Source organism: Oncorhynchus kisutch, linkage group LG21 (assembly GCF_002021735.2).
Source record: "Oncorhynchus kisutch isolate 150728-3 linkage group LG21, Okis_V2, whole genome shotgun sequence".
In the NCBI taxonomy this organism is placed as follows: domain Eukaryota; kingdom Metazoa; phylum Chordata; class Actinopteri; order Salmoniformes; family Salmonidae; genus Oncorhynchus; species Oncorhynchus kisutch.
Genome location: NC_034194.2, coordinates 24,143,279 through 24,168,972, shown reverse-complemented (window position 1 = coordinate 24,168,972; position 25,694 = coordinate 24,143,279). Strand labels below are relative to the sequence as shown.

At 42.3% G+C, this 25,694-nt stretch overlaps 1 protein-coding gene across 3 annotated transcripts; it reads left to right on the top strand.

Moving 5' to 3' along the window:
• The first annotated feature begins 892 nt into the window (after positions 1-892).
• On the top strand, positions 893-25,566 carry fbxo25 (F-box protein 25). Of its 3 annotated transcripts, none has more exons than XM_020454897.2 (10): positions 893-998; positions 1,414-1,542; positions 13,886-13,989; positions 14,157-14,206; positions 14,401-14,493; positions 14,630-14,723; positions 15,467-15,651; positions 17,844-18,026; positions 18,306-18,449; positions 25,027-25,566. In XM_020454897.2, exons 2-10 carry the CDS (start codon positions 1,415-1,417, stop codon positions 25,114-25,116), a joined length of 1,071 nt encoding a protein of 356 aa, XP_020310486.1. In that variant the 5' UTR covers positions 893-998; position 1,414; the 3' UTR covers positions 25,117-25,566. The 3 variants fall into 3 exon arrangements, with proteins under 3 accessions (XP_020310486.1, XP_020310484.1, XP_020310485.1); XM_020454895.2 differs by having other exon boundaries at positions 1,353-1,542; XM_020454896.2 differs by having other exon boundaries at positions 908-998; positions 1,312-1,542.
• Positions 25,567-25,694: the final 128 nt, after the last annotated feature.

Here is a 25,694-nt window from a genome sequence, read left to right as displayed (position 1 = left end):
CTGTTCATTGAAACTCGTTCCTGGTGGCTACCTCATGAAGCTGCTTGATAGAATGCCAAGAGTGTGCAAAGCTGTCATCAAGGCAAAAGGTGGAATCTCAAATATAAAATATATAAAATATATTTTGATTTGTTTAACACTTTTTTGCTTTCTATAAGATTCCATATGTGTTATTTCAATGTTTGATGTCTTCACTATTATTCTAAAATGTCGAAAATAGTCCAAATAAATAAAAACCCTTGAATGAGTAGCCATGTCCACACTTGACTGGTACTGTATGTAAATAAGGTATTTCTGCTTTTTATTTACATTTTTAAATGTATTTTTTCATCCATTTTAGAATACGGCTGTAAAGTAACAAAATATGGAAAAGTATAGGGGTCTGAATACTTTCCGAATGCACTGTATATCACCTTACATACAATTATTTTTGATTGACAACCCAGAATTGTGTAATTGGATTGCTGATATAACCTTATAGCACCAAGTTAAAAGGTGTTTGCGCAGATATAACTTTCTGATTTTAAATTGTTTTATTGTCAATGTACTTTTTTTTAACCAAAATATCAGATCGAACCTTATAGTCTCAAGGTCACGATTTGTAACTGGGATATCATGACAGAGCTAAATAGCCTATAGTGGTATCAAAATATTACATGTCTTAGAGCGAAGTCAACCCATACCGTTCAGTTTAGCATGCTCGGCATTATATCCCTTCCCCATATCCAAACCAATACACTCGGATACATGTGCGAGGTTTCTATCACGTGTATACAAATTTCTTAGCAAAACACAGTAGATAAAAAAGATAATGATCGACAATAGTGACAGCCAATCAGCGATATAATTCCGGGTAGCAACAAGATAAAGAAAGCCAACACGTCCAATCACAGAAAGGCAGGAGGCGTGTCACATTCTATTGTACGATATGTTTACTTCCGTCAATATTTCCAGAGCAAAGCTGCGTTTCTCAATTCAACAACCTAATCGCTCTCTAAGTAAGTTTGGTTTTATTGTTTTATTGGGAAATATATGTTTAACTAAGAAACACAATAGTCCTCTGTCTCTATAGTCTGTTAATCTTTTTCCGGATAATCAGTTTGCGAGCTAACGTTAGCTGTCATTTGCTCTGCCTTTTTCTAACTCTGCTCAACCAGAGAACTGTGCTTGACAGATATCCGCAGTAGTAGTCAATATTTAACAATGACTTTATCTTTATTGTACATCGACAGTGTTGACAACTGATGTTGATAAAAAAAAATGTATCAAAAAAATCTAGAAATCTATAAAATGTGTAATCTCTCCTCACAGCGATTTATTTTAACCGTGGCAATACAACAATACACACACAGGTTCAGTAACTAACTAGCAGCTAGCTACACAAACATCTCCTTGCACATTCCCCGGGTGAAGGATGCCTTTCTTGGGCCAGGACTGGAGGTCGCCAGGATGGAGCTGGATCAAGACCGAGGATGGCTGGAAGAGGATCGAGTTCTATGGAAATGAATTGAGGGACAACAACAACGGAATAGACTTGGAAGAGTAAGTGCCGTTTACGTACGTGCCCTCATCGCTCTTAATAATTCACCTATTGATATATACATACATACAGTACCAGTCAACATTTTGGACACACGAACTCATTCAAGGGTTTTTCTTTATTTTTACTATGTTCTACATTGTAGAATACTAGTGAAGACATCAAAACTATGAAATAACATGGAATCATGTAGTAACTGAAAAAGTGTTAAACAAATCAAATGAAATTTTAGATTCTTCAAAGTAGCCTCCCTTTACCTTGATAACAGCTTTTCTACGCTCTTGGCATTCTCTCAACCAGCTACATCTGGAATGCTTTTCCAACAGTCTTGAAGGAGTTCCCATATATGCTGAGCACCTGTTTGCTGCTTTTCCTTCACTCTGCGGTCCAACTCATCCAAAGCCTTTTCAATTGGGTTGAGGTTGGGTGATTGTTGGAGGCCTGTTCATCTGATGCAGTGCTTTGATGCAGCACCTCTGATGCAGGGCTCTAGCATCTCAGTGCTAGAGGTGTCACTACAGACCATGATTCGATTCCAGGCTGTATCACAACCGGCCGTGATTGGGAGTCCAACAGGGTGGCGCAAAATTGGCCCTGCGTTGTTACTGTTTGGCCGGAGTAGGCCGTCATTGTTAAAAGTACATTTGTAGAACAAATTATTATTTACAAGACACAAGGCTGTTGGAAACGCATTCCAGGTGAAGCTGTTTGAGAGAATGCCAAGAGTATGCAAAGCTGTCATCAAGGCAAAGGGTGGCTACTTTGAAGAATCTCAAATATAAAATATATTTTGATTTGTTTAACACTTTTGTTTTTTTGGTTACTACATTATTCCATATGTGTTATTTCATAGTTTTGATGTCTTCACTAGTATTCTACAATGTAGAAAATCTTCCAAATGAAGAACCCTTGAATGAGTAGGTGTCCAAACTTTTGACTTGTAGTGTGTGTGTATATATATATATATATATATATACTACTCTGCCTGTTTCTCATGAGTTGCTGTATGCTTGAGTTGATTTGTAGAACACAAGGTATGCCACCTTTAAAAAAAAAATGTAAGAAACGTTCATACACATGTCAGTAATATAACATGTGAAATGAATCTAGTTCATGTAAAGTCTTATCATTCAGATCGATGACAATTGACGTTGACTCTGTTTTGATTGGTTAGTATTAAATCTAATAAAGTTGGCTATAGACTTTGCTTTTTGGCTCCATTGCAGATGAGAACTATACAATGAATCAACTGATGCTTGAAATGATCCTCATTAAAAGCCCTGTGTCATGTAAATTTCATCACAAAGATGAAAAATGCTCAAAATAATAGATATTTACATGACACCCTGCACCATCTATGATATTGTCTTGTATTAGCTGTTCTGTACAGTCAGGCAGCATCTGGTAGCCTTTCTGTATGAAGAATCTACCATTGTCACTCCCCACACTCTATTTCACCATTTGGATATTGGTTTCCATTGAAAAACAGGTTTTGAGCAGAGATGTAGTCTGCCATTTATTACTGATCTAATGGCTTTCCTCACTGAAACGTGTGCAGTGGTGGGGAAAAGTAGCCAAGTGTCATAGATGCACATGAGTAAAAGTAAAGATGCCTTTTAAAATGAAATGATTCAAGTGAAAGTCACCCAGTAAAATATTACTTGAGTCAAAGTATTTGGTTTTAAATATAGTTAAGTTTCAAAAGTAAATGTAATCGCTAAAATATACTTAAGTGTCAAAAGTGAAAGTATAAATAATTTCAAATTCCTTATATTAAGCAACCCAGATGGCACAATTGTCTTTATTTAAATTTAAGGATAGCCAGGGGGTACACTTCAACACTCAGACAATTTAACAACAAAGCATTTGTGTTTAGTGAGTCTACCAGATCATAGGCAGTAGGGATGACCATGGATGTTCTCTTGATAAGTGTGTGAATTATAAAATGTTCCTGTCCTGCTAAGCATTCAAAATGTAACGAGTACTTTTTGGTGTCAGTGAAAATGTAAGGCATAAAACATTAATTATTTTCTTTAGGAATGTTGTGGAGTAAAAGTTGTAGAAAAATATGAATAGTAAAGTACAAATACCCCAAAAAACTACTTAATTAAGTCCTTTAAACCACTGAACGTGTGTGCGCGCGTGCGTGGTTAGGAAACCCCTCTGAATCGGAGAGGTGTGGGGGGCTACCATAATCGACATTAGGGTTGGAAACTTTCTAGGAAATTTCAGGAAATTTTCCATGGGAAGTTAAGCCTGGGAATTTTGCTTAGGATACACATGGCAATTCTAGGTCTTGTGGCATATTTTGGTTAAACTATCCCCAATTCAATGGAATTGCAACCCTCTGCATGCACAATGCATTCTTCTATCACATGTACAGCTGATTCTCAAGATCTTGCACACTAATGAGATGCTATTGAGCCCACACTATTACACTGTCTGAGCCAAGGACTACATGCTTTCTGGTAAGTTTTGATTATGGTACTGGGTGGGGTGAATATATTTTATATTACATAAATAATTTTTTGTTAACTGGTATATAGTAGCCTACAGCACAGTGTGTTTTTAAATAATTTATAACTTGTTAACAATTTCTGCTAGTTAGTTTTTGCTACCATGTGGATTTAAGCTCGCTTGAGCCTGCTAACTGAGGAGTGTTAATTCACCTGTTTCCATACATGTTTCATTTTAAAACATGTATCTTACAAAGGAGTTGTTTAATCAAACTGCTTAACTATTTATCTGTACATGGAATTGTATTTTAACTAATTTATTTCCTAATCTTTACAGGAAAATGCCACGGGCACCATCTGATGTGTCAGTGCAGCTAATGTATTAGGAAAAGCTGTGTACATTTGCATACACTGTGCCAAATCAAATGTGAAGAATGCAACAAAAATGCACAATCATCTGGCCAAGTGCATACATTTCCCTCAGCGCTCACAACAAGCAATCTCTGACAAAAGTCCCTCTACTTCTATTGGAGGTGAAAATGATGAATCGGACACTTTATTGATAGCAACAGCTCATGGTCCTCCTGGAAACTGACGTTTTTTTGACTCAACGGAGGAACGTAGTCAGAGAAATGCTGATGAATGTCTTGTTCGAGCTGTGTATGCAACTGGTTCATATCTGATGCTCACAGGCAATGTGTATTGGAAGAGATTTCTGAATGTTCTTTGCACAGCATACACTCCTCCAACCAGACATTTGTCAACTCATTTGCTGGATGCAGAGTTCAGTCTTCAAGTGAAGGTCAAGCAAATCATAGAGAAAGTAGACTGTATTGCAATCATTTGTGGTGGGTGGTCAACAGACACACTGATCTCTACATTGCAGATGAGCTGAAGGCAGTTATCAATGACTTTGGACCACAGAATGTATTTGCACTGGTGACAGACAATGCTGCGAATATGAAGGCTGCTTGGTCTAAAGTGGAGGGGTCCTACCCTCACATCACACCCATTGGCTGTGCTGCTCATGCATTGAATCTGCTCCTCAAGGACATAATGGCACTGAAAACAGTGGATACCCAACCATTTCCTTGGCTCTCTTGTAGAGTGTATGTGGAGGGTCATCAAGTTATAGCAGCAATCTACCTCACCAAGCAAAGAGAAGAATAAGAGCACCACATTGAAGCTGCCCAGCAACACCCGTTGGGGTGTTGCTGTCATCATGTTTGACAGTCTCCTGGAGGGGAAGGAGTCTCCAAGAAATGGCCAGATCAGTCTGCCGATATGAACAGCCCCATCAAAAGGATCCTCCTGGGTGATGTATTTTGGGAGAGAGTGGTAAGCAGCCTGAAACTCCTGAAACTTATAGCAGTAGCCATTGCACTGATTGAGGGAGACAGAATGGCACTGTCTGATGTTCAGACTTTGCTTGCAGATGTAAGAGAAGAAATCCATACTGCCCTGCCCACTTCACTGTTGCTCCAAGCAGAGGAAACTGCAGTTCTGAAATGCATCAAAAAGCGTGAAGACTTCTGACTGAAGCCCATACACGCCGCGGCGTACATGTTGGACCCCAAGTATGCTGGCAAGAGCAGAGATCAGCGATCAACAAGGCCTATGGTGTCATCACTACCGTGTCTTGCACCTTGGCCTGGATGAGGGCAAGGTTCTTGGCAGTCTGGCGAAGTACACTTCCAAGCAATGGCTTTGGGATGGAGATGCAATACGGCAGTCGTGCCAACGTCTCATCAGCCACCTCGTGGAAGGGACTTTGTGGATCTGAGGCTCTTTCCCCTGTTGCCTCCATCCTCCAAACCCCCGCCTCAGAGCGTAACTGGTCCTTGTTTGGGAACACACACACCAAGGCACGCAACAGGCTGACCAATACAAGGGTTGAAGAATTGGTGGCCACCTGGGCAAATTTTTGGCTTTTTGAGCCTGACAACGAGCCATCCTCAAGGTTGGAAAGTGACCGTGAAGATGAGGCCTCTGATTCTGATATTCAAGAGGTGGACATTGAGGAGGTCTAGAGAGAAGACATGGAAGACATGGAAGACCACCAAAGCTTTAGTTTCTCGACTATCATTTTACAGATGTATGTTGAAAATGTTTTTGGGAGATGCGATGGATCATTGGGGATCTTTCAATATTCCCTTTTGTTGTTCAGTGAAATCCTCCCTTGTGAAGAGTCAACTAATTTAATCAAAGTTCAATTCGTAACTAAATTGTTTTAAAATGTATATTGGAAGGATTGAATCATTTACAATCATGTCTACTTATGATAAGGTTTATGTTTGTCTCCATATGATATGGTAAATACATCAAATGCAAAAAACATCTACATTTTAAATGGTATTAATATGAATTCCCATGGAAAGTTTCCACCTCTGAATATTCCCCAAAATGTGAAACCCTAATCAACATCCACAGCGCCCGGGGAACAGTGGGTTAACTGCCTTACAGATTTTTACCTCGTCAGCTTGGGGATTTGATCCAGCAACCTTTCGGCCTAACGCTCTAACCATTTAATGATAGGGTTGTTGAAGCAAGACTCAGAGTAAAGTCCCCTAATAAAACAGATCCAACTGGTGAAGATGTGCCATAGGATGAAGGTAAACTGAGAAAGATCTCTGTGTTATCATCATCAGTGTGGGTTAAGGACTTATTATTATTATTTTTTACCCCTTTTTTTTCTCCCCAATTTCATGGTATCCAATTGTTAGTAGCTACTATCTTGTCTCATCGCTACAACTCACGTACGGGCTCGGGAGAGATGAAGGTTGAAAGTCATGCGTTCTCCGATACACAACCCAACCCAGCCGCACTGCTTCTTAACACAGCGCGCATCCAACCCGGAAGCTAGCCGCACCAATGTGTCAGAGGAAACACCGTGCACCTGGCAACCTTGGTTAGCGCACACTGCGCCCGGCCCGCCACAAGAGTCGCTGGTGCGCGATGAGACAAGGATATCCCTACCGGCCAGGCCCTCCCTAATCCGGACGACGCTAGACCTCCCGGTCGCGGCCATTAGGACAGAGCCTGACTGCGAACCCAGAGTCTCTGGTGGCACAGCTGGCGCTGCAGTACAGCGCCCTTAACCACTGCGCCACCCGGGAGGCCCTAGGACAGAGTGTTTTTAAACAGATGTGTCCGGTTCCTGTTTCTCCCACAGCCTGTCAGACAGTAAGTGTGAATACTGATAATAGTTGTTTGTTTGACTGATTGTCTGAGGGAACTGACTCCATACCCGCTAGCCGGAGGAGGATACCCAGGCACACACATCAATACAAACATGTCTAGTTTCTCTTAGGGTCCGTCCCCAGCTGTGCAACCTGTGGAGAATTGTATTGTGAAATAGACATGACTGGCAGATTCATAAGTCAGTAGGGGAGAGTGGGGTATCTGGAGCCATTTTTTTTTTTTTTACCTTCATCACTACGTCAAGAGAAATATAATATTCTTTCTAACAAAGATATCTACATATATTTCAGGATGTTGTGGATCCCTGGAAATAATTTGCATTAATGTAAACATAGCTTGTCTAAAAAGTGGTCTCATCTCTTGGCACAACTTACCCTGGGTGTGGTGTAGCCTAAATTGAGTATAAGGACAGGGTAAGTTAAGGTAAAAATGTTCCACATCTGTACTGAATGAAATATTAACACCCTCTCTCACATCTGTTCTGACATGTGGTTCAATTTAACATTCACTAGCAAACCTATTGAATAAAGTTGCCAGGATATTTCCTACCCTCTCTCTCTCTCAGGTTTTGTGGCTGATTCATTTTTATGGAATGCTATAATTGGGTGCATGGGTTTGACCCTGCATTGTATTGCCATATAAAGAGATGTAGAAGGATTTACTATGCAGGGAGTCCTTGTTCATCAAATCAGCATGGCCTTTTATGCTATAGCAGTGGCTACAAACAAGTTATTTTTGTCTGTCTCTTGTCAGTTAAAATGGGGTTTTGGGCAGTCTGACTTCTCTCAGCAGGAGTGCTGGCCTGTTATCTGCAGGAAACATGTTCTGTTATGTCCTGTGGACTGTGGTGATAGTGAATGATGAGGCTTTTAGACCAGGGGTTTTCCCATTCAGAGCTAGCTCTGTCTAACGCCTGTGGTGCTCCAGTCTAGACAAACAAAACGGATTTGGAAAAATAATAATCTTCTATTTTGACGTGGCAGAGTATTACATCTGATTGTTATGATTTGCTACATGTTTTTTGTTTGTTTGTTGTGGTGATACAGTCGCTATTTATCTCAGATGGTTATAATAGTATAGGCTAGTCGCTGAGTACCTTTTTTTTTTTTATGGTGTCATCAAATCTAGAGTTGGCCATCCAGTACCTCACAGTACAACAGTTGACAATAAACATCCTACAAATACCTCACAGAAAAACAGATGATGACATTGCACCACACAATAACCGATGACATAATTTCCTCTCAGTGACTCAGAAAACATCCCGACTCAAAGGCCAATGACATCAAATCAAATCAAATTTATTTATATAGCCCTTCGTACATCAGCTGATATCTCAAAGTGCTGTACAGAAACCCAGCCTAAAACCCCAAACAGCAAGCAATGCAGGTGTAGAAGCACGGTGGCTAGGAAAAACTCCCTAGAAAGGCCAATACCTAGGAAGAAACCTAGAGAGGAACCAGGCTATGTGGGGTGGCCAGTCCTCTTCTGGCTGTGCCGGGTGGAGATTATAACAGAACATGGTCAAGATGTTCAATGTTCATAAATGACCAGCATGGTTGAATAATAATAAAGCAGAACAGTTGAAACTAGAGCAGCAGCACAGTCAGGTGGAAGTTGAAACTGGAGCAGCAGCATGGCCAGGTAGACTGGGGACAGCAAGGAGTCATCATGTCAGGTAGTCCTGGGGCATGGTCCTAGGGCTCAGGTCAGTTGAAACTGGAACAGCAGCATGGCCAGGTGGACTGGGGACAGCAAGGAGTCATCATGTCAGGTAGTCCTGGGGCATGGTCCTAGGGCTCAGGTCCTCCGAGAGAGAGAAAGAAAGAGAGAAGGAGAGAATTAGAGAACGCACACTTAGATTCACACAGGACACCGAATAGGACAGGAGAAGTACTCCAGATATAACAAACTGACCCCAGCCCCCCGACACATAAACTACTGCAGCATAAATACTGGAGGCTGAGACAGGAGGGGTCAGGAGACACTGTGGCCCCATCCGAGGACACCCCCGGACAGGGCCAAACAGGAAGGATATAACCCCACCCACTTTGCCAAAGCACAGCCCCCACACCACTAGAGGGATATCTTCAACCACCAACTTACCATCCTGAGACAAGGCTGAGTATAGCCCACAAAGATCTCCGCCACGGCACAACCCAAGGGGGGGGGGGTGCCAACCCAGACAGGATGACCACAACAGTGAATCAACCCACTCAGGTGACGCACCCCCTCCAGGGACGGCACGAGAGAGCCCCAGCAAGCCAGTGACTCAGCCCCTGTAATAGGGTTAGAGGCAGAGAATCCCAGTGGAAAGAGGGGAACCGGCCAGGCAGAGACAGCAAGGGCGGTTCGTTGCTCCAGAGCCTTTCCGTTCACCTTCCCACTCCTGGGCCAGACTACACTCAATCATATGACCCACTGAAGAGATGAGTCTTCAGTAAAGACTTAAAGGTTGAGACCGAGTTTGCGTCTCTGACATGGGTAGGCAGACCGTTCCATAAAAATGGAGCTCTATAGGAGAAAGCCCTGCCTCCAGCTGTTTGCTTAGAAATTCTAGGGACAATTAGGAGGCCTGCGTCTTGTGACCGTAGCGTACGTATAGGTATGTACGGCAGGACCAAATCAGAGAGATAGGTAGGAGCAAGCCCATGTAATGCTTTGTAGGTTAGCAGTAAAACCTTGAAATCAGCCCTTGCTTTGACAGGAAGCCAGTGTAGAGAGGCTAGCACTGGAGTAATATGATCAAATTTTTTGGTTCTAGTCAGGATTCTAGCAGCCGTATTTAGCACTAACTGAAGTTTATTTAGTGCTTTATCCGGGTAGCCGGAAAATAGAGCATTGCAGTAGTCTAACCTAGAAGTGACAAAAGCATGGATTAATTTTTCTGCATCATTTTTGGACAGAAAGTTTCTGATTTTTGCAATGTTACGTAGATGGAAAAAAGCTGTCCTCGAAATGGTCTTGATATGTTCTTCAAAAGAGAGATCAGGGTCCAGAGTAACGCCGAGGTCCTTCAGTTTAATTTGAGACGACTGTACAACCATTAAGATTAATTGTCAGATTCAACAGAAGATCTCTTTGTTTCTTGGGACCTAGAACAAGCATCTCTGTTTTGTCCGAGTTTAATAGTAGAAAGTTTGCAGCCATCCACTTCCTTATGTCTGAAACACATGCTTCTAGCGAGGGCAATTTTGGGGCTTCACCATGTTTCATTGAAATGTACAGCTGTGTGTCATCCGCATAGCAGTGAAAGTTTACATTATGTTTTCGAATAACATCCCCAAGAGGTAAAATATATAGTGAAAACAATAGTGGTCCTAAAACGGAACCTTGAGGAACACCGAAATGTACAGTTGATTTGTCAGAGGACAAACCATTCACAGAGACAAACTGAAATCTTTCCGACAGATAAGATCTAAACCAGGCCAGAACATGTCCGTGTAGACCAATTTGGGTTTCCAATCTCTCCAAAAGAATGTGGTGATCGATGGTATCAAAAGCAGCACTAAGGTCTAGGAGCACGAGGACAGATGCAGAGCCTCGGTCCGATGCCATTAAAATGTCATTTACCACCTTCACAAGTGCCGTCTCAGTGCTATGATGGGGTCTAAAACCAGACTGAAGCATTTCGTATACATTGTTTGTCTTCAGGAAGGCAGTGAGTTGCTGCGCAACAGCCTTCTCTAAAATTTTTGAGAGGAATGGAAGATTCGATATAGGCCGATAGTTTTTTATATTTTCTGGGTCAAGGTTTGGCTTTTTCAAGAGAGGCTTTATTACTGCCACTTTTAGTGAGTTTGGTACACATCCAGTGGATAGAGAGCCGTTTATTATGTTCAACATAGGAGGGCCAAGCACAGGAAGCAGCTCTTTCAGTAGTTTAGTTGGAATAGGGTCCAGTATGCAGCTTGAAGGTTTAGAGGCCATGATTATTTTCATCATTGTGTCAAGAGATATAGTACTAAAACACTTGAGCGTCTCTCTTGATCCTAGGTCCTGGCAGAGTTGTGCAGACTCAGGACAACTGAGGTTTGGAGGAATACGCAGGTTTAAAGAGGAGTCCGTAATTTGCTTTCTAATAATCATAATCTTTTCCTCAAAGAAGTTCATGAATTTATCACTGCTAAAGTGAAAGTCATCCTCTCTTGGGGAATGCTGCTTTTTAGTTAGCTTTGCGACAGTATTAAAAAGGAATTTCGGATTGTTCTTATTTTCCTCAATTAAGTTAGAAAAATAGGATGATCGAGCAGCAGTAAGGGCTCTACGGTACTGCACGGTACCGTCCTTCCAAGCTAGTCGGAAGACTTCCAGTTTGGTGTGGCGCCATTTCCGTTCCAATTTTCTGGAAGCTTGCTTCAGAGCTCTGGTATTTTCTGTGTACCAGGGAGCTAGTTTCTTATGAGACATTTTTTTTTGTTTTTAGGGGTGCAACTGCATCTAGGGTATTGCGCAAGGTTAGATTGAGATCCTCAGTTAGGTGGTTAACTGATTTTTGTCCTCTGGCGTCCTTGGGTAGGCAGAGGGAGTCTGGAAGGGCATCAAGGAATCTTTGTGTTGTCTGTGAATTTATAGCACGACTTTTGATGTTCCTTGGTTGGGGTCTAAGCAGATTATTTGTTGCAATTGCAAACGTAATAAAATGGTGGTCCGATAGTCCAGGATTATGAGGAAAAACATTAAGATCCACCACATTTATTCCATGGGACAAAACTAGGTCCAGCGTATGACTGTGACAGTGAGTGACATCATACAGTACCCCCTCCCCCACAGTAGCCATTGACTGCTAAACAAACACTCCCACAGACCGACATCATTATGCCTGCTATTGTACTGATCCAAGTCCAACACAGTAGTTCAGCTCTCTCTTAGCCATTTAGCTGATGCCATGTAAAAGGTAAACATCGACTGTCAAAGCCCCACATTGACTGTACAGGGTATATTTCGAGTAGTTTGAGAGCCAACATTGCTCTGTTCCTCTTGTCTGAGGGTTTTTGTTTTTCCTTCTCTGTCCAGGCATGCTGCAGTGAGAATCCTCTGTGAAATGTTAGTTCATTGCATTCCTGACCTCTAATTCCCTGTTACTGATTGGTGTGTGTGTGTGTGTGTGTGCGCGTTCGTTCGTGCGTGCTTTAAGCAGTGGGACCAGTGCATAAAACGTCCTGAATAAGCCTCCAGCCTGGATAAGCTGCATGTGTGACATGCAACAAAAAAAAAAGATCCACACCTGATCTGAGACAGGCTGGAGGGAGAGTCTCCGAGCTCTGCTCCTGAGATGGTCACGTGATAAGGCTGAGCACATGTATTACTAATGCATGGAGAACATCAGTGGACCACTCACTTTGATCTAGCAGCCAGTCCTCATTAAACCTGCTGATTGTCTGTGTAGAGCGAGAACGCAACACCCATAGAGCTCAGAGCAAGGTGATGGTCAATGAAGTTCCAGATGCACTATGTTCCAGATAACAGTAGCAACAACCACAAAACCATGTAGGAGCAACAACATGGACTAGGGGTTAAAGTGGTAGTTCACCCAAATGACTATAAACTCATTTTATGGAGAACATGTGACTATTTAATCTGGGAAATTGTTTTTACAGTCTTTAAAATATATTTCAAAAGCCTGACTGATAGAGCCAATACATTTCCCTGTGTTACAGGTATGCTATTGGACTGAGGATTAAAGCCTGTTGCCATATATATGGAATGTAATGAAGTCCAGTGGGAGTAATGAAAGCTCTGCTTATACAAAGAGGACAAACTAATCTCTGTCAAGGGCAAGACCAGAAGTTGTATTTATTTAACCTATTTATTTTCAGTTCATTCCTTTGGCCTACGTGGCAGTGCAGGAATATTATCATATGGTCTGAGTTGGGCAAAAAAAAGTGCATTCATAATTTGTGTTTTAGTATACTGGAGCCCTCAGAGATACTGGCCTCGAGCCATACTTTCACAAACCTGTTTGAAGATGTAATCTGACATTTGTCCGAGTACTGAAACATCCCCTAAGGATAGCCCCAACAGAAGTATCACTATGAATTGTAGCCATGAATGCAAAACAAGACCTACTCTGCCACTCCACCCTACAGGCAGCCGTGTAGCCACGGGTACACACGGAACATAGACCTAAACAGGACTGTAGGAAGTTGATAGTTGCGGTATAATCTGGATTTTGAGATTAGCTGCCTGTGATGGGAAGTTGATTTGCTGCTAGATATCTTATGCTTGCCTCAATGATACAATGAGAGTGATACAACCTCATGGATACAAGCTGTGATCTGTGACCTATTGGCATACAGTCATATACACACCCTGGCATCAATGCAAGTCAGAGAATTTCGGAAATCTGAAGTTTAGTGTTTATCTGAAAGTGGTTTCCTAGATAAAGAGATTAGCAGATCTTGTCCAGCATTAGAGCTGATGTTATGGTCGGAAAATAGTCCCTGACCTTCTCCATGAGTCTTTCTGAGAAACGAGAGGTCAGCCAGGTCAGATCAAGGCTGTGCCAGTCTTCATTACCTCAGAGGGGTAGTCAGGCAGTCATCTGGGCATGGCCAGGCTGTGGCCTTCTGCAGTGTGGACAGCCACTTAGTTTGTTACATAAATACACTGACGTCCAACATGCCAACGCTCATAAACAATGCTATTAACGCACTCCTTTCATGTCTACCTTGTCTTTCTGAAACAGGCTCTGCGATGAAAACAAAGAGAATCTGTTTACTGGAAATGTGTGCGAGGTAGTTGCCAAAAAGAGGAAAAAAGACTTCTACAATAACAACACCAAATCACAGTGTGAGTAGCACTGACCGCAGCCATCTTATTCCCATTAAAGGTCTTTGGGGGAAAATGGCCAACCACGAGCTATTAGGAATGCTAGCCAGCTAGCATGAGGTTTAACAAAACAGTTCTGATAAATAGCAAAGTAAATCTCTCTCTTTTTCTTTTCTCTCCTTTCCCAGTTGTTTACCAGGAGAAGTGGATCTATGTTCAGAAGGAGAGCACAAGAGAGGTGAGGAAAGTTTAGGTCAACCGTACCATATAACAGTGTGACCCAAGACCTGGAATGTGGATACACTGTTTATGCTAAATTTAATGGACAGTAAATAATACTGAGAATGTCCACTAGATTTTGTTTATTTCCCATTCTACTCTTTACCATACATGGTATGTGTTTTGGTAATTAAGTTTGTGTTATTACCTTAGAGACATGGATACTGCACTCTAGGGGAAGCCTTCAACCGTCTAGATTTTTCCAGTGCCACTCAGGACATCCAGAGATTTACCTATGTGGCAAAAGTAAGCTGTTGGCTAACTATCTGAATTATAAGCATGATTTAGCTTGATCACTAAAACTGCGTGTCCTTGGTTTGTGTCCTGTCCTCTCACTCTTTTACTTCCCTCTCTCTTACCCTCTCGCTCTCCCTCTGTGCAGCTCCTCCAGCTCATAGCCAGGTCTCAGCTGCCGTCCCTCAGTGGAGCAGCTCAGAAGAACTACTTCAACGTGCTGGAGAAGATCGTACGGAAGGGTGAGCGAGACGGAGAGGGATATGTCCTCATCATGCTGTACCTCCCTGGTCTGTACTCAATGGCCTGTCAGAATAACACCGTGTAACCACAGCACATTGCCTAATGGCACAGCCCCTGGTTTTAGCTCTGAGCCATACTTACATTAGTGTTGGCACTGCTCCCTGGTTGGAGAAGTGAAATGCAGCCTCATGCTTTCTCTGAGAACAACACGTCTCTCTGTTCTCAATTCTATGCCCTCAAACTGACAGTCTAATACTGGGTTTCTTGGCATTGTTTGGTCTCGTCAGTGTGGCAGTAGAACCGGTCCCACTGCTGCTGTGTCAGAGTGATTGTCCCGCCACTAAACCACACAGCTGTAGTGCCCCGTCATTACTGAGCTGCTGTTCCCGGGCGGATCAAAGGAGCTTTAGGTCACACAACCACACGCCTCAGGAAGGAAAACATGAATTAGCTGCAGTATATAAAGACCTATTTTGCTTTGGCTTCATGCATGCCTTGAGAGTACAGTACGTTCTTCAAATGGTGGTTTTGCTTTGGGAGTAATGGTAAAATGCTTTGACTTTTGATAAAGATTTTCCTGTACAGTTAAAAAATATATATATTTATATATATTGAATTTGACTACGTTTCTTCCATTACAAAAAACATAACATTTATCTCTCGAGAGACCTGGTATGAACGACAGTGAATATTGATGTAGTTATAGGGTGTTTTAACGTCTTTGTTCTCTCTTTGTGTCCAGTTCTGGAGGACCATCATAACCCTCGCCTTATCAAGGAGCTGCTGCAGGACCTGAGCTCCACCCTGTGCATCCTGACCCGAGGCATGGGCAAGTCTGTCCTGGTGGGCAACATCAACATCTGGGTCTGCAGGCTGGAGACCATCCTCAACTGGCAGCTGCAGCTCAACAACCTGCAGATACCCAAGGTAGAGTATTGTGGGGGGGGGGGGGGGGCATAGCACTCACCTCTGTCATCTCGAAGTGCTTCGAGAGACTAGTCAAGGATCATATCGCCTCCACCTTACCTGCCACCCTAGACCCACTTCAATTTGCTTACCGCCCCAATAGGTCCACAGACGATGCAAACGCCATCACTCTGCACACTGCTCTATCCCATCTGGACAAGAGGAATACCTATGTAAGAATGCTGTTTATTGACTATAGCTAAGCATTCAACACCATAGTACCCTCCAAGCTCATCATTAAGCTTGAGGCCCTGGGTCTGAACCTCGCTCTGTGCAATTGGGTCCTGGACTACCTGACGGGCAGCCCCCAGGTGGTGAAGGTAGGAAACATCCCCTCCAGTCCGCTGATCCTCAACACTGAGGCCCCACAAAGGTGCGTGCTTAGCCCCCTCCTGTACTCCCTGTTCATCCATGACTGCAGGGCCGAGCACGCATCCAACTCGATCATCAAGTTTGCAGACGACACAACCATAGTGGGCTTGATTACCAACGATGACGAGACCGCCTACAGGGAGGAGATGAGGGCTCTGGGAGTGTGGTGCCTGGAAAACAACCTCTCACTCAACGTCAACAAAACAAAGGAGATGATTGGGTGGTGCTGTCTGCCCAACGCATTACCGGGGGCAAACTACACACCCTCCAGGACACCTACAGCACGTCTTGTCACAGGAAGGCCAAAAAGATCATCAAGGATATTAACCACCCAAGTCACTGCCTGTTCACCCCGCTATCATCCAGAAGGCGAGGTCAGTACAGGTACCGGGAGACTGAAAAACAGCTCCTGTCTCAAGGCCATCAGACTGTTAAACAGCCATCACTAGCACATTAGAGACTGCTGCCTATAGGCATAGACTAGGAATCACTGGCCACTTTGGAACACTAGTCACTTTAATACTGTTTACATATCTTGCATTACGCATCTTGTGTGTGTGTGTGTGTGTATGTATATATATATATATATATATTCTATTCTATTCTATGGTATCTTAGTCACTTAATATTTACATATCTGACATTACTCATCTCGTATGTATATATTGTATTCTATACTATTCTACGGTATCTCATTCACTTAATGTTTACATATCTTGCATTACTCATCTCATGTGTGTATATACTGTTTTCTATACTGTTCTACAGTATCTTAGTCCGTTCCGCTTTGAAATCGCTCATCCATATGTATAGCGTCTTAATTCATTCCTATTTAGATTTGTGTGTATTGGGTATATGTTGTGTAATTTGTTAGATATTACTGCACTGTCGGAGCTAGAAGCAAAAGAATTTAGCAACACCCGCAATATCTGCTAATTACGTGTGTGACCAATAACATCTGCTAATTACGTGTGTGTGACCAATAACATCTGCTAATTACGTGTGTGACCAATAACATCTGCTAATTACGTGTGTGACCAATAACATCTGCTAATTACGTGTGTGACCAATAACATCTGCTAATTACGTGTGTGTGACCAATAACATCTGCTAATTACGTGTGTGACCAATAACATCTGCTAATTACGTGTGTGACCAATAACATCTGCTAATTACGTGTGTGACCAATAACATCTGCTAATTACGTGTGTGACCAATAACATCTGCTAATTACGTGTGTGACCAATAACATCTGCTAATTACGTGTGTGACCAATAACATCTGCTAATTACGTGTGTGACCAATAACATCTGCTAATTACGTGTGTGACCAATAACATCTGCTAATTACGTGTGTGACCAATAACATCTGCTAATTACGTGTGTGACCAATAACATTTGATATGATTTGGCTTGGTGACAGTGTTCAGTCATCGCGTCCTCTCAGTGTTGTATTGTGTAGTGGAATGCTGCAGCCCCAGCCAGCCTGGGATATCCTTAACTAGGTGTCAATCTGGTTCTGCTTTAGCCAACTCTTGTTCTGATGTTGGCTGAATCCAAATCCGACTGGCTAGGCTTCAGAGATAGACTGGTTCGTTTTCTGTCTCATTATCAAGGTGGTTAATGTTTGCTTTGTAAAAAGTTGTAACTTCTGTACTTAGACGTGTGCCGTCTGTTTAGTTGACGAGAGACCCTCTGCTTGGAGGATAATTGACCTGGTAGTTATGTGACAGTATTGCCATCGTTTCAACATACGTATATCCCCCCCCCCCCCCCCCCCAGCAAATGTCCAATGGGATGACGCTGCGTGACCTGCCGCTAGACATGCAGAACAACATCCTGTACAAGTTCTCCGACGCCTGTGACATCATCAACCTGGGACAGGCCACGCCCACTCTTCACATGCTCAGTGAGGACCGGCACCTGTGGAAGAAGCTGTGCCAGTTTCACTTTGCAGAGAAACAGGTAGAAGTCACTGGGTATCTAAACATGGCATTCAATGTAATCAGTGTCACAAACTGCTTGAATACAGGGTCATGTTCAGTGAGTAGTATACAGTGACCACCAGAGTGCAGTGTTGCCACATTTAATATAAGGGAGGCATTCTACATAAGGTTTATGGAGTTGAACATGAAATGGTGGTCATTTAGAAAATAACTCAGGAATTACCCTTCGGAGTTACCTTAGCATCTCTTTCTTTCCTTTCCCCCTGGTGTCAACCGTGTTTTCTCCTTGTGTGTGTAGTTCTGCAGGCATCTGATCTTGTCAGAGAGGGGCCATGTGGACTGGAAGGTCATGTACTACACCCTACAGAAATACTACCCCAAGAGAGAGCAGTACGGAGACACACTGCACTTCTGCAGACACTGTAGCATCCTCTTCTGGAAGGTAAGAACAAGAAGACACACTAGACAATATGACAGCATCTCAAATGGCACCCTATTCCCTACATAGTGCACTACTTTTGACCTGGGCCCATAGGGAATAGGGTGCCATTTCGGACACGTATTATGGGTTACATAGCTGCATATCAGGGGGGACTCCCATGATACATATGCCTATTTTTAGGTTGAAATTAATAATAGATTTATTAAGCATTTTTCCAAGTTCGCAATGTGCTTATCAAGAAGGAAAAGTAAACTAAAATGTAAAATAAAGTTTCAAAGTGGAGAGTGAGTTTTTGAGTCCTAGCCAGGAGAAATCTTTGTATGTGATGTCATGGTGACCTTTGGCTGTGTTTATGGAGTTTGGGGTCAGCTCAGGACTGAGATTTGCCCTTTAGTAGACGGTAGCGCATTTCCGTCGATTCACAAATGTTTCTGCCGTAAGAGGGAAATGCCCCGACGACTATCTGTGTTAATACGCCTCACTTGTGATACGGCTTTGGAAACATTTGGAACTTGACTTTCATATCAGCGAGACATTATTTTTCAAATCCAAAAGATACACTTACTGTATGCAGTTTTAGCACAGTTGCACATGACTGTGTTGTGAATAATACATGCTTCCAGAAAGACACTTCCTCCCTTCGCCATTGGAAATATGAGCGCAAGGTGGGAGGATGTCGGCTGGAGGCTGTTATTGTGCTAAAACTGTGTACAGTAAGTATATTTTGTATTTGAAAGATTCTTTCTCGCTGATATGAAAGTAAAGTTCCAAAAGTTTCCAAAACTGTATCGCCAGCAAGGATTATTAATGTGTCTGGGTCTTTCTATGAACAATGGGGACAATGTGTGACATTGGGATCAACATTTCAAAATCGTATGAAACAAAAATCAAAAGGATTTTCATGTAGTTTCATGTGTTCTTAGAGGAATAAAAGTGAATGCAAATCGCCTCATATACAACAACCTATCAAATGTATTTATAAAGCCAAATGTCACAAAGTGCTGTACAGAAACCCAGCCTAAAACCCCAAACAGCAAGCAATGCAAATGTAGAAGCACGGTGGCTAGGACAAACTCCCTAGAAAGACAGGAACCTAGGAAAAAACCTAGAGAGGAAATAGGCTCTGAGGGGGGGCCAGTCAGTCCTCTTCTGGCTGTGCCAGGTGGAGATTATAAGAGTACATTTAAAGCCAGATTGTTCTTCTAGATGTTCAAACATTCTTAGATGACCAGCAGGGTGAAATAATAATCCATGATGGTAGAGGGTGCAACAGGTCAGCACCTCCAAGAGTAAATGTCAGTTGGCTTTTCATAGCCGAGCAGTCAGAGGTCAAGACAGCCGGTCCAGGACAAGGCAGCACGTCCGGTGAACAGCTCAGTGTTCCATAGCCGCAGGCAGAACAGTTGAAACTGGAGCAGCAGTATGACCAGGTGGACTGGGGACAGCCAGGAGTAATCATTCGGCCAGGTAGTTCTGAGGCATGCTCCGGTCTCTCCTGGAGGAGAGGGAGAGCGAGAGAGAATTAGAGGGAGCATACTTAAATTCACACAGGACACCAGATGTGCCCGGAGAATTACACCAGATATAACAGACTGACCCTAGCCCACCCCCCCAGCACGTGTACTATTGCAGCATAGATACTGGAGACCGAGACTGGTGGGTCGGGGGACACTGTGGCCCCATCTGACGATACCCCCGGACAGGGCCGACCAGGCAGGATATAACCCCACCCACTTTGCAAAAGTACAGCCCCCACACCACTAGAGGGATATCAATAGACCGCCAACTCACTACCCTGAGACAAGGCTGAGTATAGTCTACGAAGATCTCCTCCAATGTTATACAATTGTTTAATGTGTATATAACTGTACATATAGGTCCTAATACCCCCCCCCCCCCCCCCCACACACACACACACACACACGCACACAATAAAAAGCATGCAACATGTGTTAAAAAAAAAAAAAAGTAGGCCATTACTACTTTAAGAATAATTATTTATTTGAGTTTTTGGGCCCTGCCAATGCATTGATATTCCAAATATTTTTACATAACAGAATGTGAGAATGTGGACATTTCGTGACTAAATAGATTGGATGCATGCATGGAGATTTGTATGTGGCAGATGTAGGCACACGTAATGTGAAACTACATGAATAGCAGTAGCATTAATCTCACCATCACTGTTTTTATCATGAGTAAGTGACCAAAATCCAGGTCTCTTTTACAGTGTAGTAATTTAGTATACGCTCTTATCCAGAACGACTTACAGGATAATTCGATTTTAATTGCTGATTTGATTTTAATTGCATAATTTTCACTTAGTCAGCTCTGGGATTCAAACCTGCAACCTTTTGGTAACTGTTCCAACGCTCTTAACTGCTAGGCTAGCTGCTGCCCTTTTTTCCCCGGAAGAATTTCTATGGAAAGACTAGTTGAATCCAACATTAGATGTTGTCGTCTTAATAAAAGTAAGAAAATGTAGGCACTCTGGATAAATGACTAAAATGTCTAAAATGTAAGTAATAATCATGGGTAGTTACATGGGAGCAGGAGAACTAAATTGACTACAATAATTCCAATAACTTTTCAAACACAAAATTGCGGATTTTATTTTTTCCAAGGTAGGCCTATTCCAGTACTTGAATTTATGAGCAACAAATTCAAGTTCAAGTAGGCTACTTCAAGCCCCTTGTTTTGTTTTTAAAATTGCAGTTCTAACATGGAAAACAAAATGTATTTGACATGTTATTTCATTACCACATCTTAATATGATCTGATAACGAAATAACATGTCAAAAACATTATTGTGAATAAGCCCACTAGGTTAAGTCATTTGTTGTCATTATATCCCGAATAATTAATAGGAATCGCGTTGGTTTTGCGCAATAGTCTATTCTACACAATTGCACACAGTAGACTCTGTGTCCAAGCCGAGGAACAAAAATATCTGAAAACACGAACTCATTGCCTTTTTGCTTTCTCTGTTAAATCTAACGACACCCTGCTGTAAGTCAAGCAGACAATGATAGATGGTAAACATCAATTCGCTAGGGATATTAGATCCAACTGTCTTCACCAGCGTAACCAATGAGACGCCAAAATATTCTGGACATGAATTGCATACACCTTTTTTATGGCACTTGGGCTATTGTTGCATCGCATGCGCCATCACAGCTGTTTGTCACTTGGGCTATTGTTGCATCGCATGCGCCATCACAGCTGTTTGTCACTTGGGCTATTGTTGCATCGCATGCGCCATCACAGCTGTTTGTCACTTGGGCTATTGTTGCATCGCATGCGCCATCACAGCTGTTTGTCACTTGGGCTATTGTTGCATCGCATGCGCCATCACAGCTGTTTGTCACTTGGGCTATTGTTGCATCGCATGCGCCATCACAGCTGTTTGTCACTTGGGCTATTGTTGCATCGCATGCGCCATCACAGCTGTTTGTCACTTGGGCTATTGTTGCATCGCATGCGCCATCACAGCTGTTTGTCACTTGGGCTATTGTTGCATCGCATGCGCCATCACAGCTGTTTGTCACTTGGGCTATTGTTGCATCGCATGCGCCATCACAGCTGTTTGTCACTTGGGCTATTGTTGCATCGCATGCGCCATCACAGCTGTTTGTCACTTGACTGTTGTTGCATCGCATGTGCCATCACAGCTGTTTGTCACTTGGGCTATTGTTGCATCGCATGCGCCATCACAGCTGTTTGTCACTTGACTGTTGTTGCATCGCATGTGCCATCACAGCTGTTTGTCACTTGACTGTTGTTGCATCGCATGTGCCATCACAGCTGTTTGTCACTTGGGCTATTGTTGCATCGCATGCGCCATCACAGCTGTTTGTCACTTGACTGTTGTTGCATCGCATGTGCCATCACAGCTGTTTGTCACTTGACTGTTATTCTGAAAATTCCTCCCTGGATCAGTAGATGTGTGAAAATATTACAGCGTAACTAATCAGCTGGATGGATACCAAATGAGCATCTAACAAGTATTATGCATAATTATGGAAGAAGCACATTAATGATCGTATCGATTTTAAGTATAAAGGTAGGGTGACTCTTTTTTTGTTGTTGTTAGAAGCATTTGATTTTGCAATGCATACATTATTTTTGATTTGTGTGCCCATAAACTGTTTTCACCCCTTAACATAAGGAGACACTAAACGTAGTTTCACATTTCTGAGATCTCTATACAAAAAACTCTTGACAGCTAGGTCCAGGATTCTTACAGGGTTCAAGTACAATGTCTAATTTCACTGATTTTAATGATTAACATATGATATAACGGCAGCTTACACTGCCATAAATGCAAGGAGAGAAGTAAGTTGTCACACGATTTTGGACAAATCCGTCAAGACACCAACCATGATTAAGGGTTAAACATAGGTTGGCTATATAGCTATGACCCCCCCCCCCCCCCCCCCCTATATTTAATGTAATGACATGAGAGAAAAAACATCCTCACTGGTACCCTAGTTTATAGAAAGACCCTTCTAAGCGTTAAAACGGAGAGTCGGGAGTGTAGTCCACATGTAGCCAGCGGTGGTCCATATACATTCACCTTAGAACCCTAGGGATGGCTGTATGTCCCCGTTGGGTTCTCGAGAGCTGGACAGGGATGTACTGTGAGCAAAATCGACAGCCAAAACAATCTTTATCAGTAATGTGTAGTCACAACCACCCCAAAAAATATTCAACATAGTCTCTCTGTGTATTGAGACTTGTTTATGCACTTTAAATAAATAAATTATCAACTTATGCTGTTAGAAGTGATTCATCATTTGGGTGGAGAAAACCAGCCTCTTTTCCAGAACCAACAAACTGCTTAACTGCCCCTCTCCTTTTTGCTAGCAGCATGTAACTTTAGCACATTCCTCTTACCTCAGCCCTTAGTAATTTTCATGATTTTTCTTTTTTTTTTTATTCTTTTTTTTAAAGTCATTCGAAAACCAGATGTTTTAGGCTTAATTATAGTGAAGCAAGTCAATTCTGGTCTTCATATATACAGAACAAAAATATAAACGCAACATGTGAAGTGTTTGTCATGATTCATGAGATGAAATGAAATATAAGATTCCAGCAATGTTCCATATGCACAAAATATTATTTCTCTCAAATTCTGTGCACAAATGTGTTTCCATCCCTGTTACTGAGCATTTCTCTTTTGCCAAGATAATCCATCCACCTGAAAGGTGTGGCATATCAAGAAGATGATTAAACAGCATGATCGTTACTATGGTGCACCTTGTGCTGTGGACAATAAAAAGCCACTCTAAAATGTGCAGTTTTGTCACACAACACAATGCCACAGATTTCTCCAGCTTTGAGGGAGTGTGCAATTGGGATGCTGACTGCAGGAATGTCCACCAGAGCTGTTGCCAGGGACTTGAATGTTAATTTATCTACCATAAGCTGCCTCCAACGTAATTTTAGAGATTTTGGCAGTACATCCAACTGGCCCCGCAACCGAAGACCACGTGTAACCATGCCAGCCCAGGACCTTTTAAGTTTGAGTGACCCTTTTAAAAACCTTTTCAGTTGAACCCAGAACATGAATAATTAACGTTTTCTACACTATAAATGGACTATTCCCTGGGGATCTACAGGTTTAGCATGTTGGTTGGGCTTTAGTTTGCTAACATTAATGCTTATGACTGTGCTAATCCCGAACCTAAGGAGGAAACTAATCTGTGAAACCAGACAAATTATTCACATGCCGCTCAAAGATCAATGAATGAACTGACTAACCCTCATTGACAGATTTGACATATTTTCTTTATAAGAAACCGACCACCCATTTCATTCAAAAGCATGGGTTATAGCAAGGTTATTGTTAATGACTGTTATCAATATTTGTTTCACCTTTATAGCCCCACTTATGATGCTCATGAATAGAAGGACTGGTCACACCATTGCTATTAAAACTCAAATGTGTGAGCAGGCTGAGCACATATGAGTACATCACCTTGCCAGCTCCTCTCACCACTAACTAGTGTTATGATGCAGTACTAGATTCTAAACAACCTGAGTATTGTTCTGGGCTCCTCCTGCAAGTACTGTAACTCTCCTAAATTTAAAACTCTCCTTCTATTTCTCCTCTGGCATTGTAGATTGACCCCTCTTTCCTCTCAGTGCCAACCAAGGCTTTGTTAGAACCAGACAGCCTCCCATCCTTCTGTTTCTAATCTTTTAACCTTTCTACATCCCTCTCTTGTTCCTTACTTCCTGCCTCTCTTCCTGACTCCCAATGTACTTGTCCCTGACCCCTAAAGGACTGCCACCTGGCCTTATTATTCAAGGTACTTTCCTTCCCCTCATGTCTGACTCTCTGGCCACCATTTTGTTTTCTGTTGTCCTGGTGATGAATTATGTTTCAGACTCGGCTTGTTGTCACTCGTCTTCTGGTTTGTTATGCTTTTTTGCTTTGAAAATGACTAAGGTTGTGATTTTTATTTTATTTGAGGAAATGTATTTTAGGCACTGTTGTCCTGTCTGACATGGAACTCGTATGAATGTGTGATGCTATAGTATAGTAACAATGGCGCTCCCTCCTATCTCCTAGGAATCTGGACATCCTTGTACAGCCAACGATCCCAACAACTGCCTCGTGCCTGTTTCACCTCAGCACTTCATAGACCTCTTCAAATTCTAGACCTCCTTTTGATACTCCAGACCAGGAGAGGGGTGACTTACCCCCTCCTCGCCTTGCCTCTCCTCTCCGTATATAGTGTGTGTAAAAACAAAGGGCTCAGAGGAGGAAGACATTTTGTTGTTTCATATTTTTCTGCATATTTTTGACTCTGACTGAAAACAACAGAGAGGAGATATGTTTTTGTGTGTGAGGCATGGATGGCATTAAAGAGAACTGCAGAGCTCATTATTGACACCTTGTTGGGAAATAACAACTGATTATTCCATGTGATGGCTTGGTGGCCATTTTGCCTACCGTTTTTTTTTTCCTTCTTGGTAACAGAATGTATGTCCAATGTAGATGTAGGTCTCTGTTTATGTACAGTATATCTCCTCCTGTGTATTTTCGCCCTGCATATTTGAGGCGTCAACACTAAAAATAAATGTACATGTTTGCTGTAACAATTACTTTTTATGATACACCTTTTGTCAGGACTTTCAAGTAGACAGTAATGAAATGTGAACATGACTTTATGGGGGGGTTGTAATATTGCTTTAACATTCCAACTGAGATGTAACTTATAGTTGGCTACTCTTGTT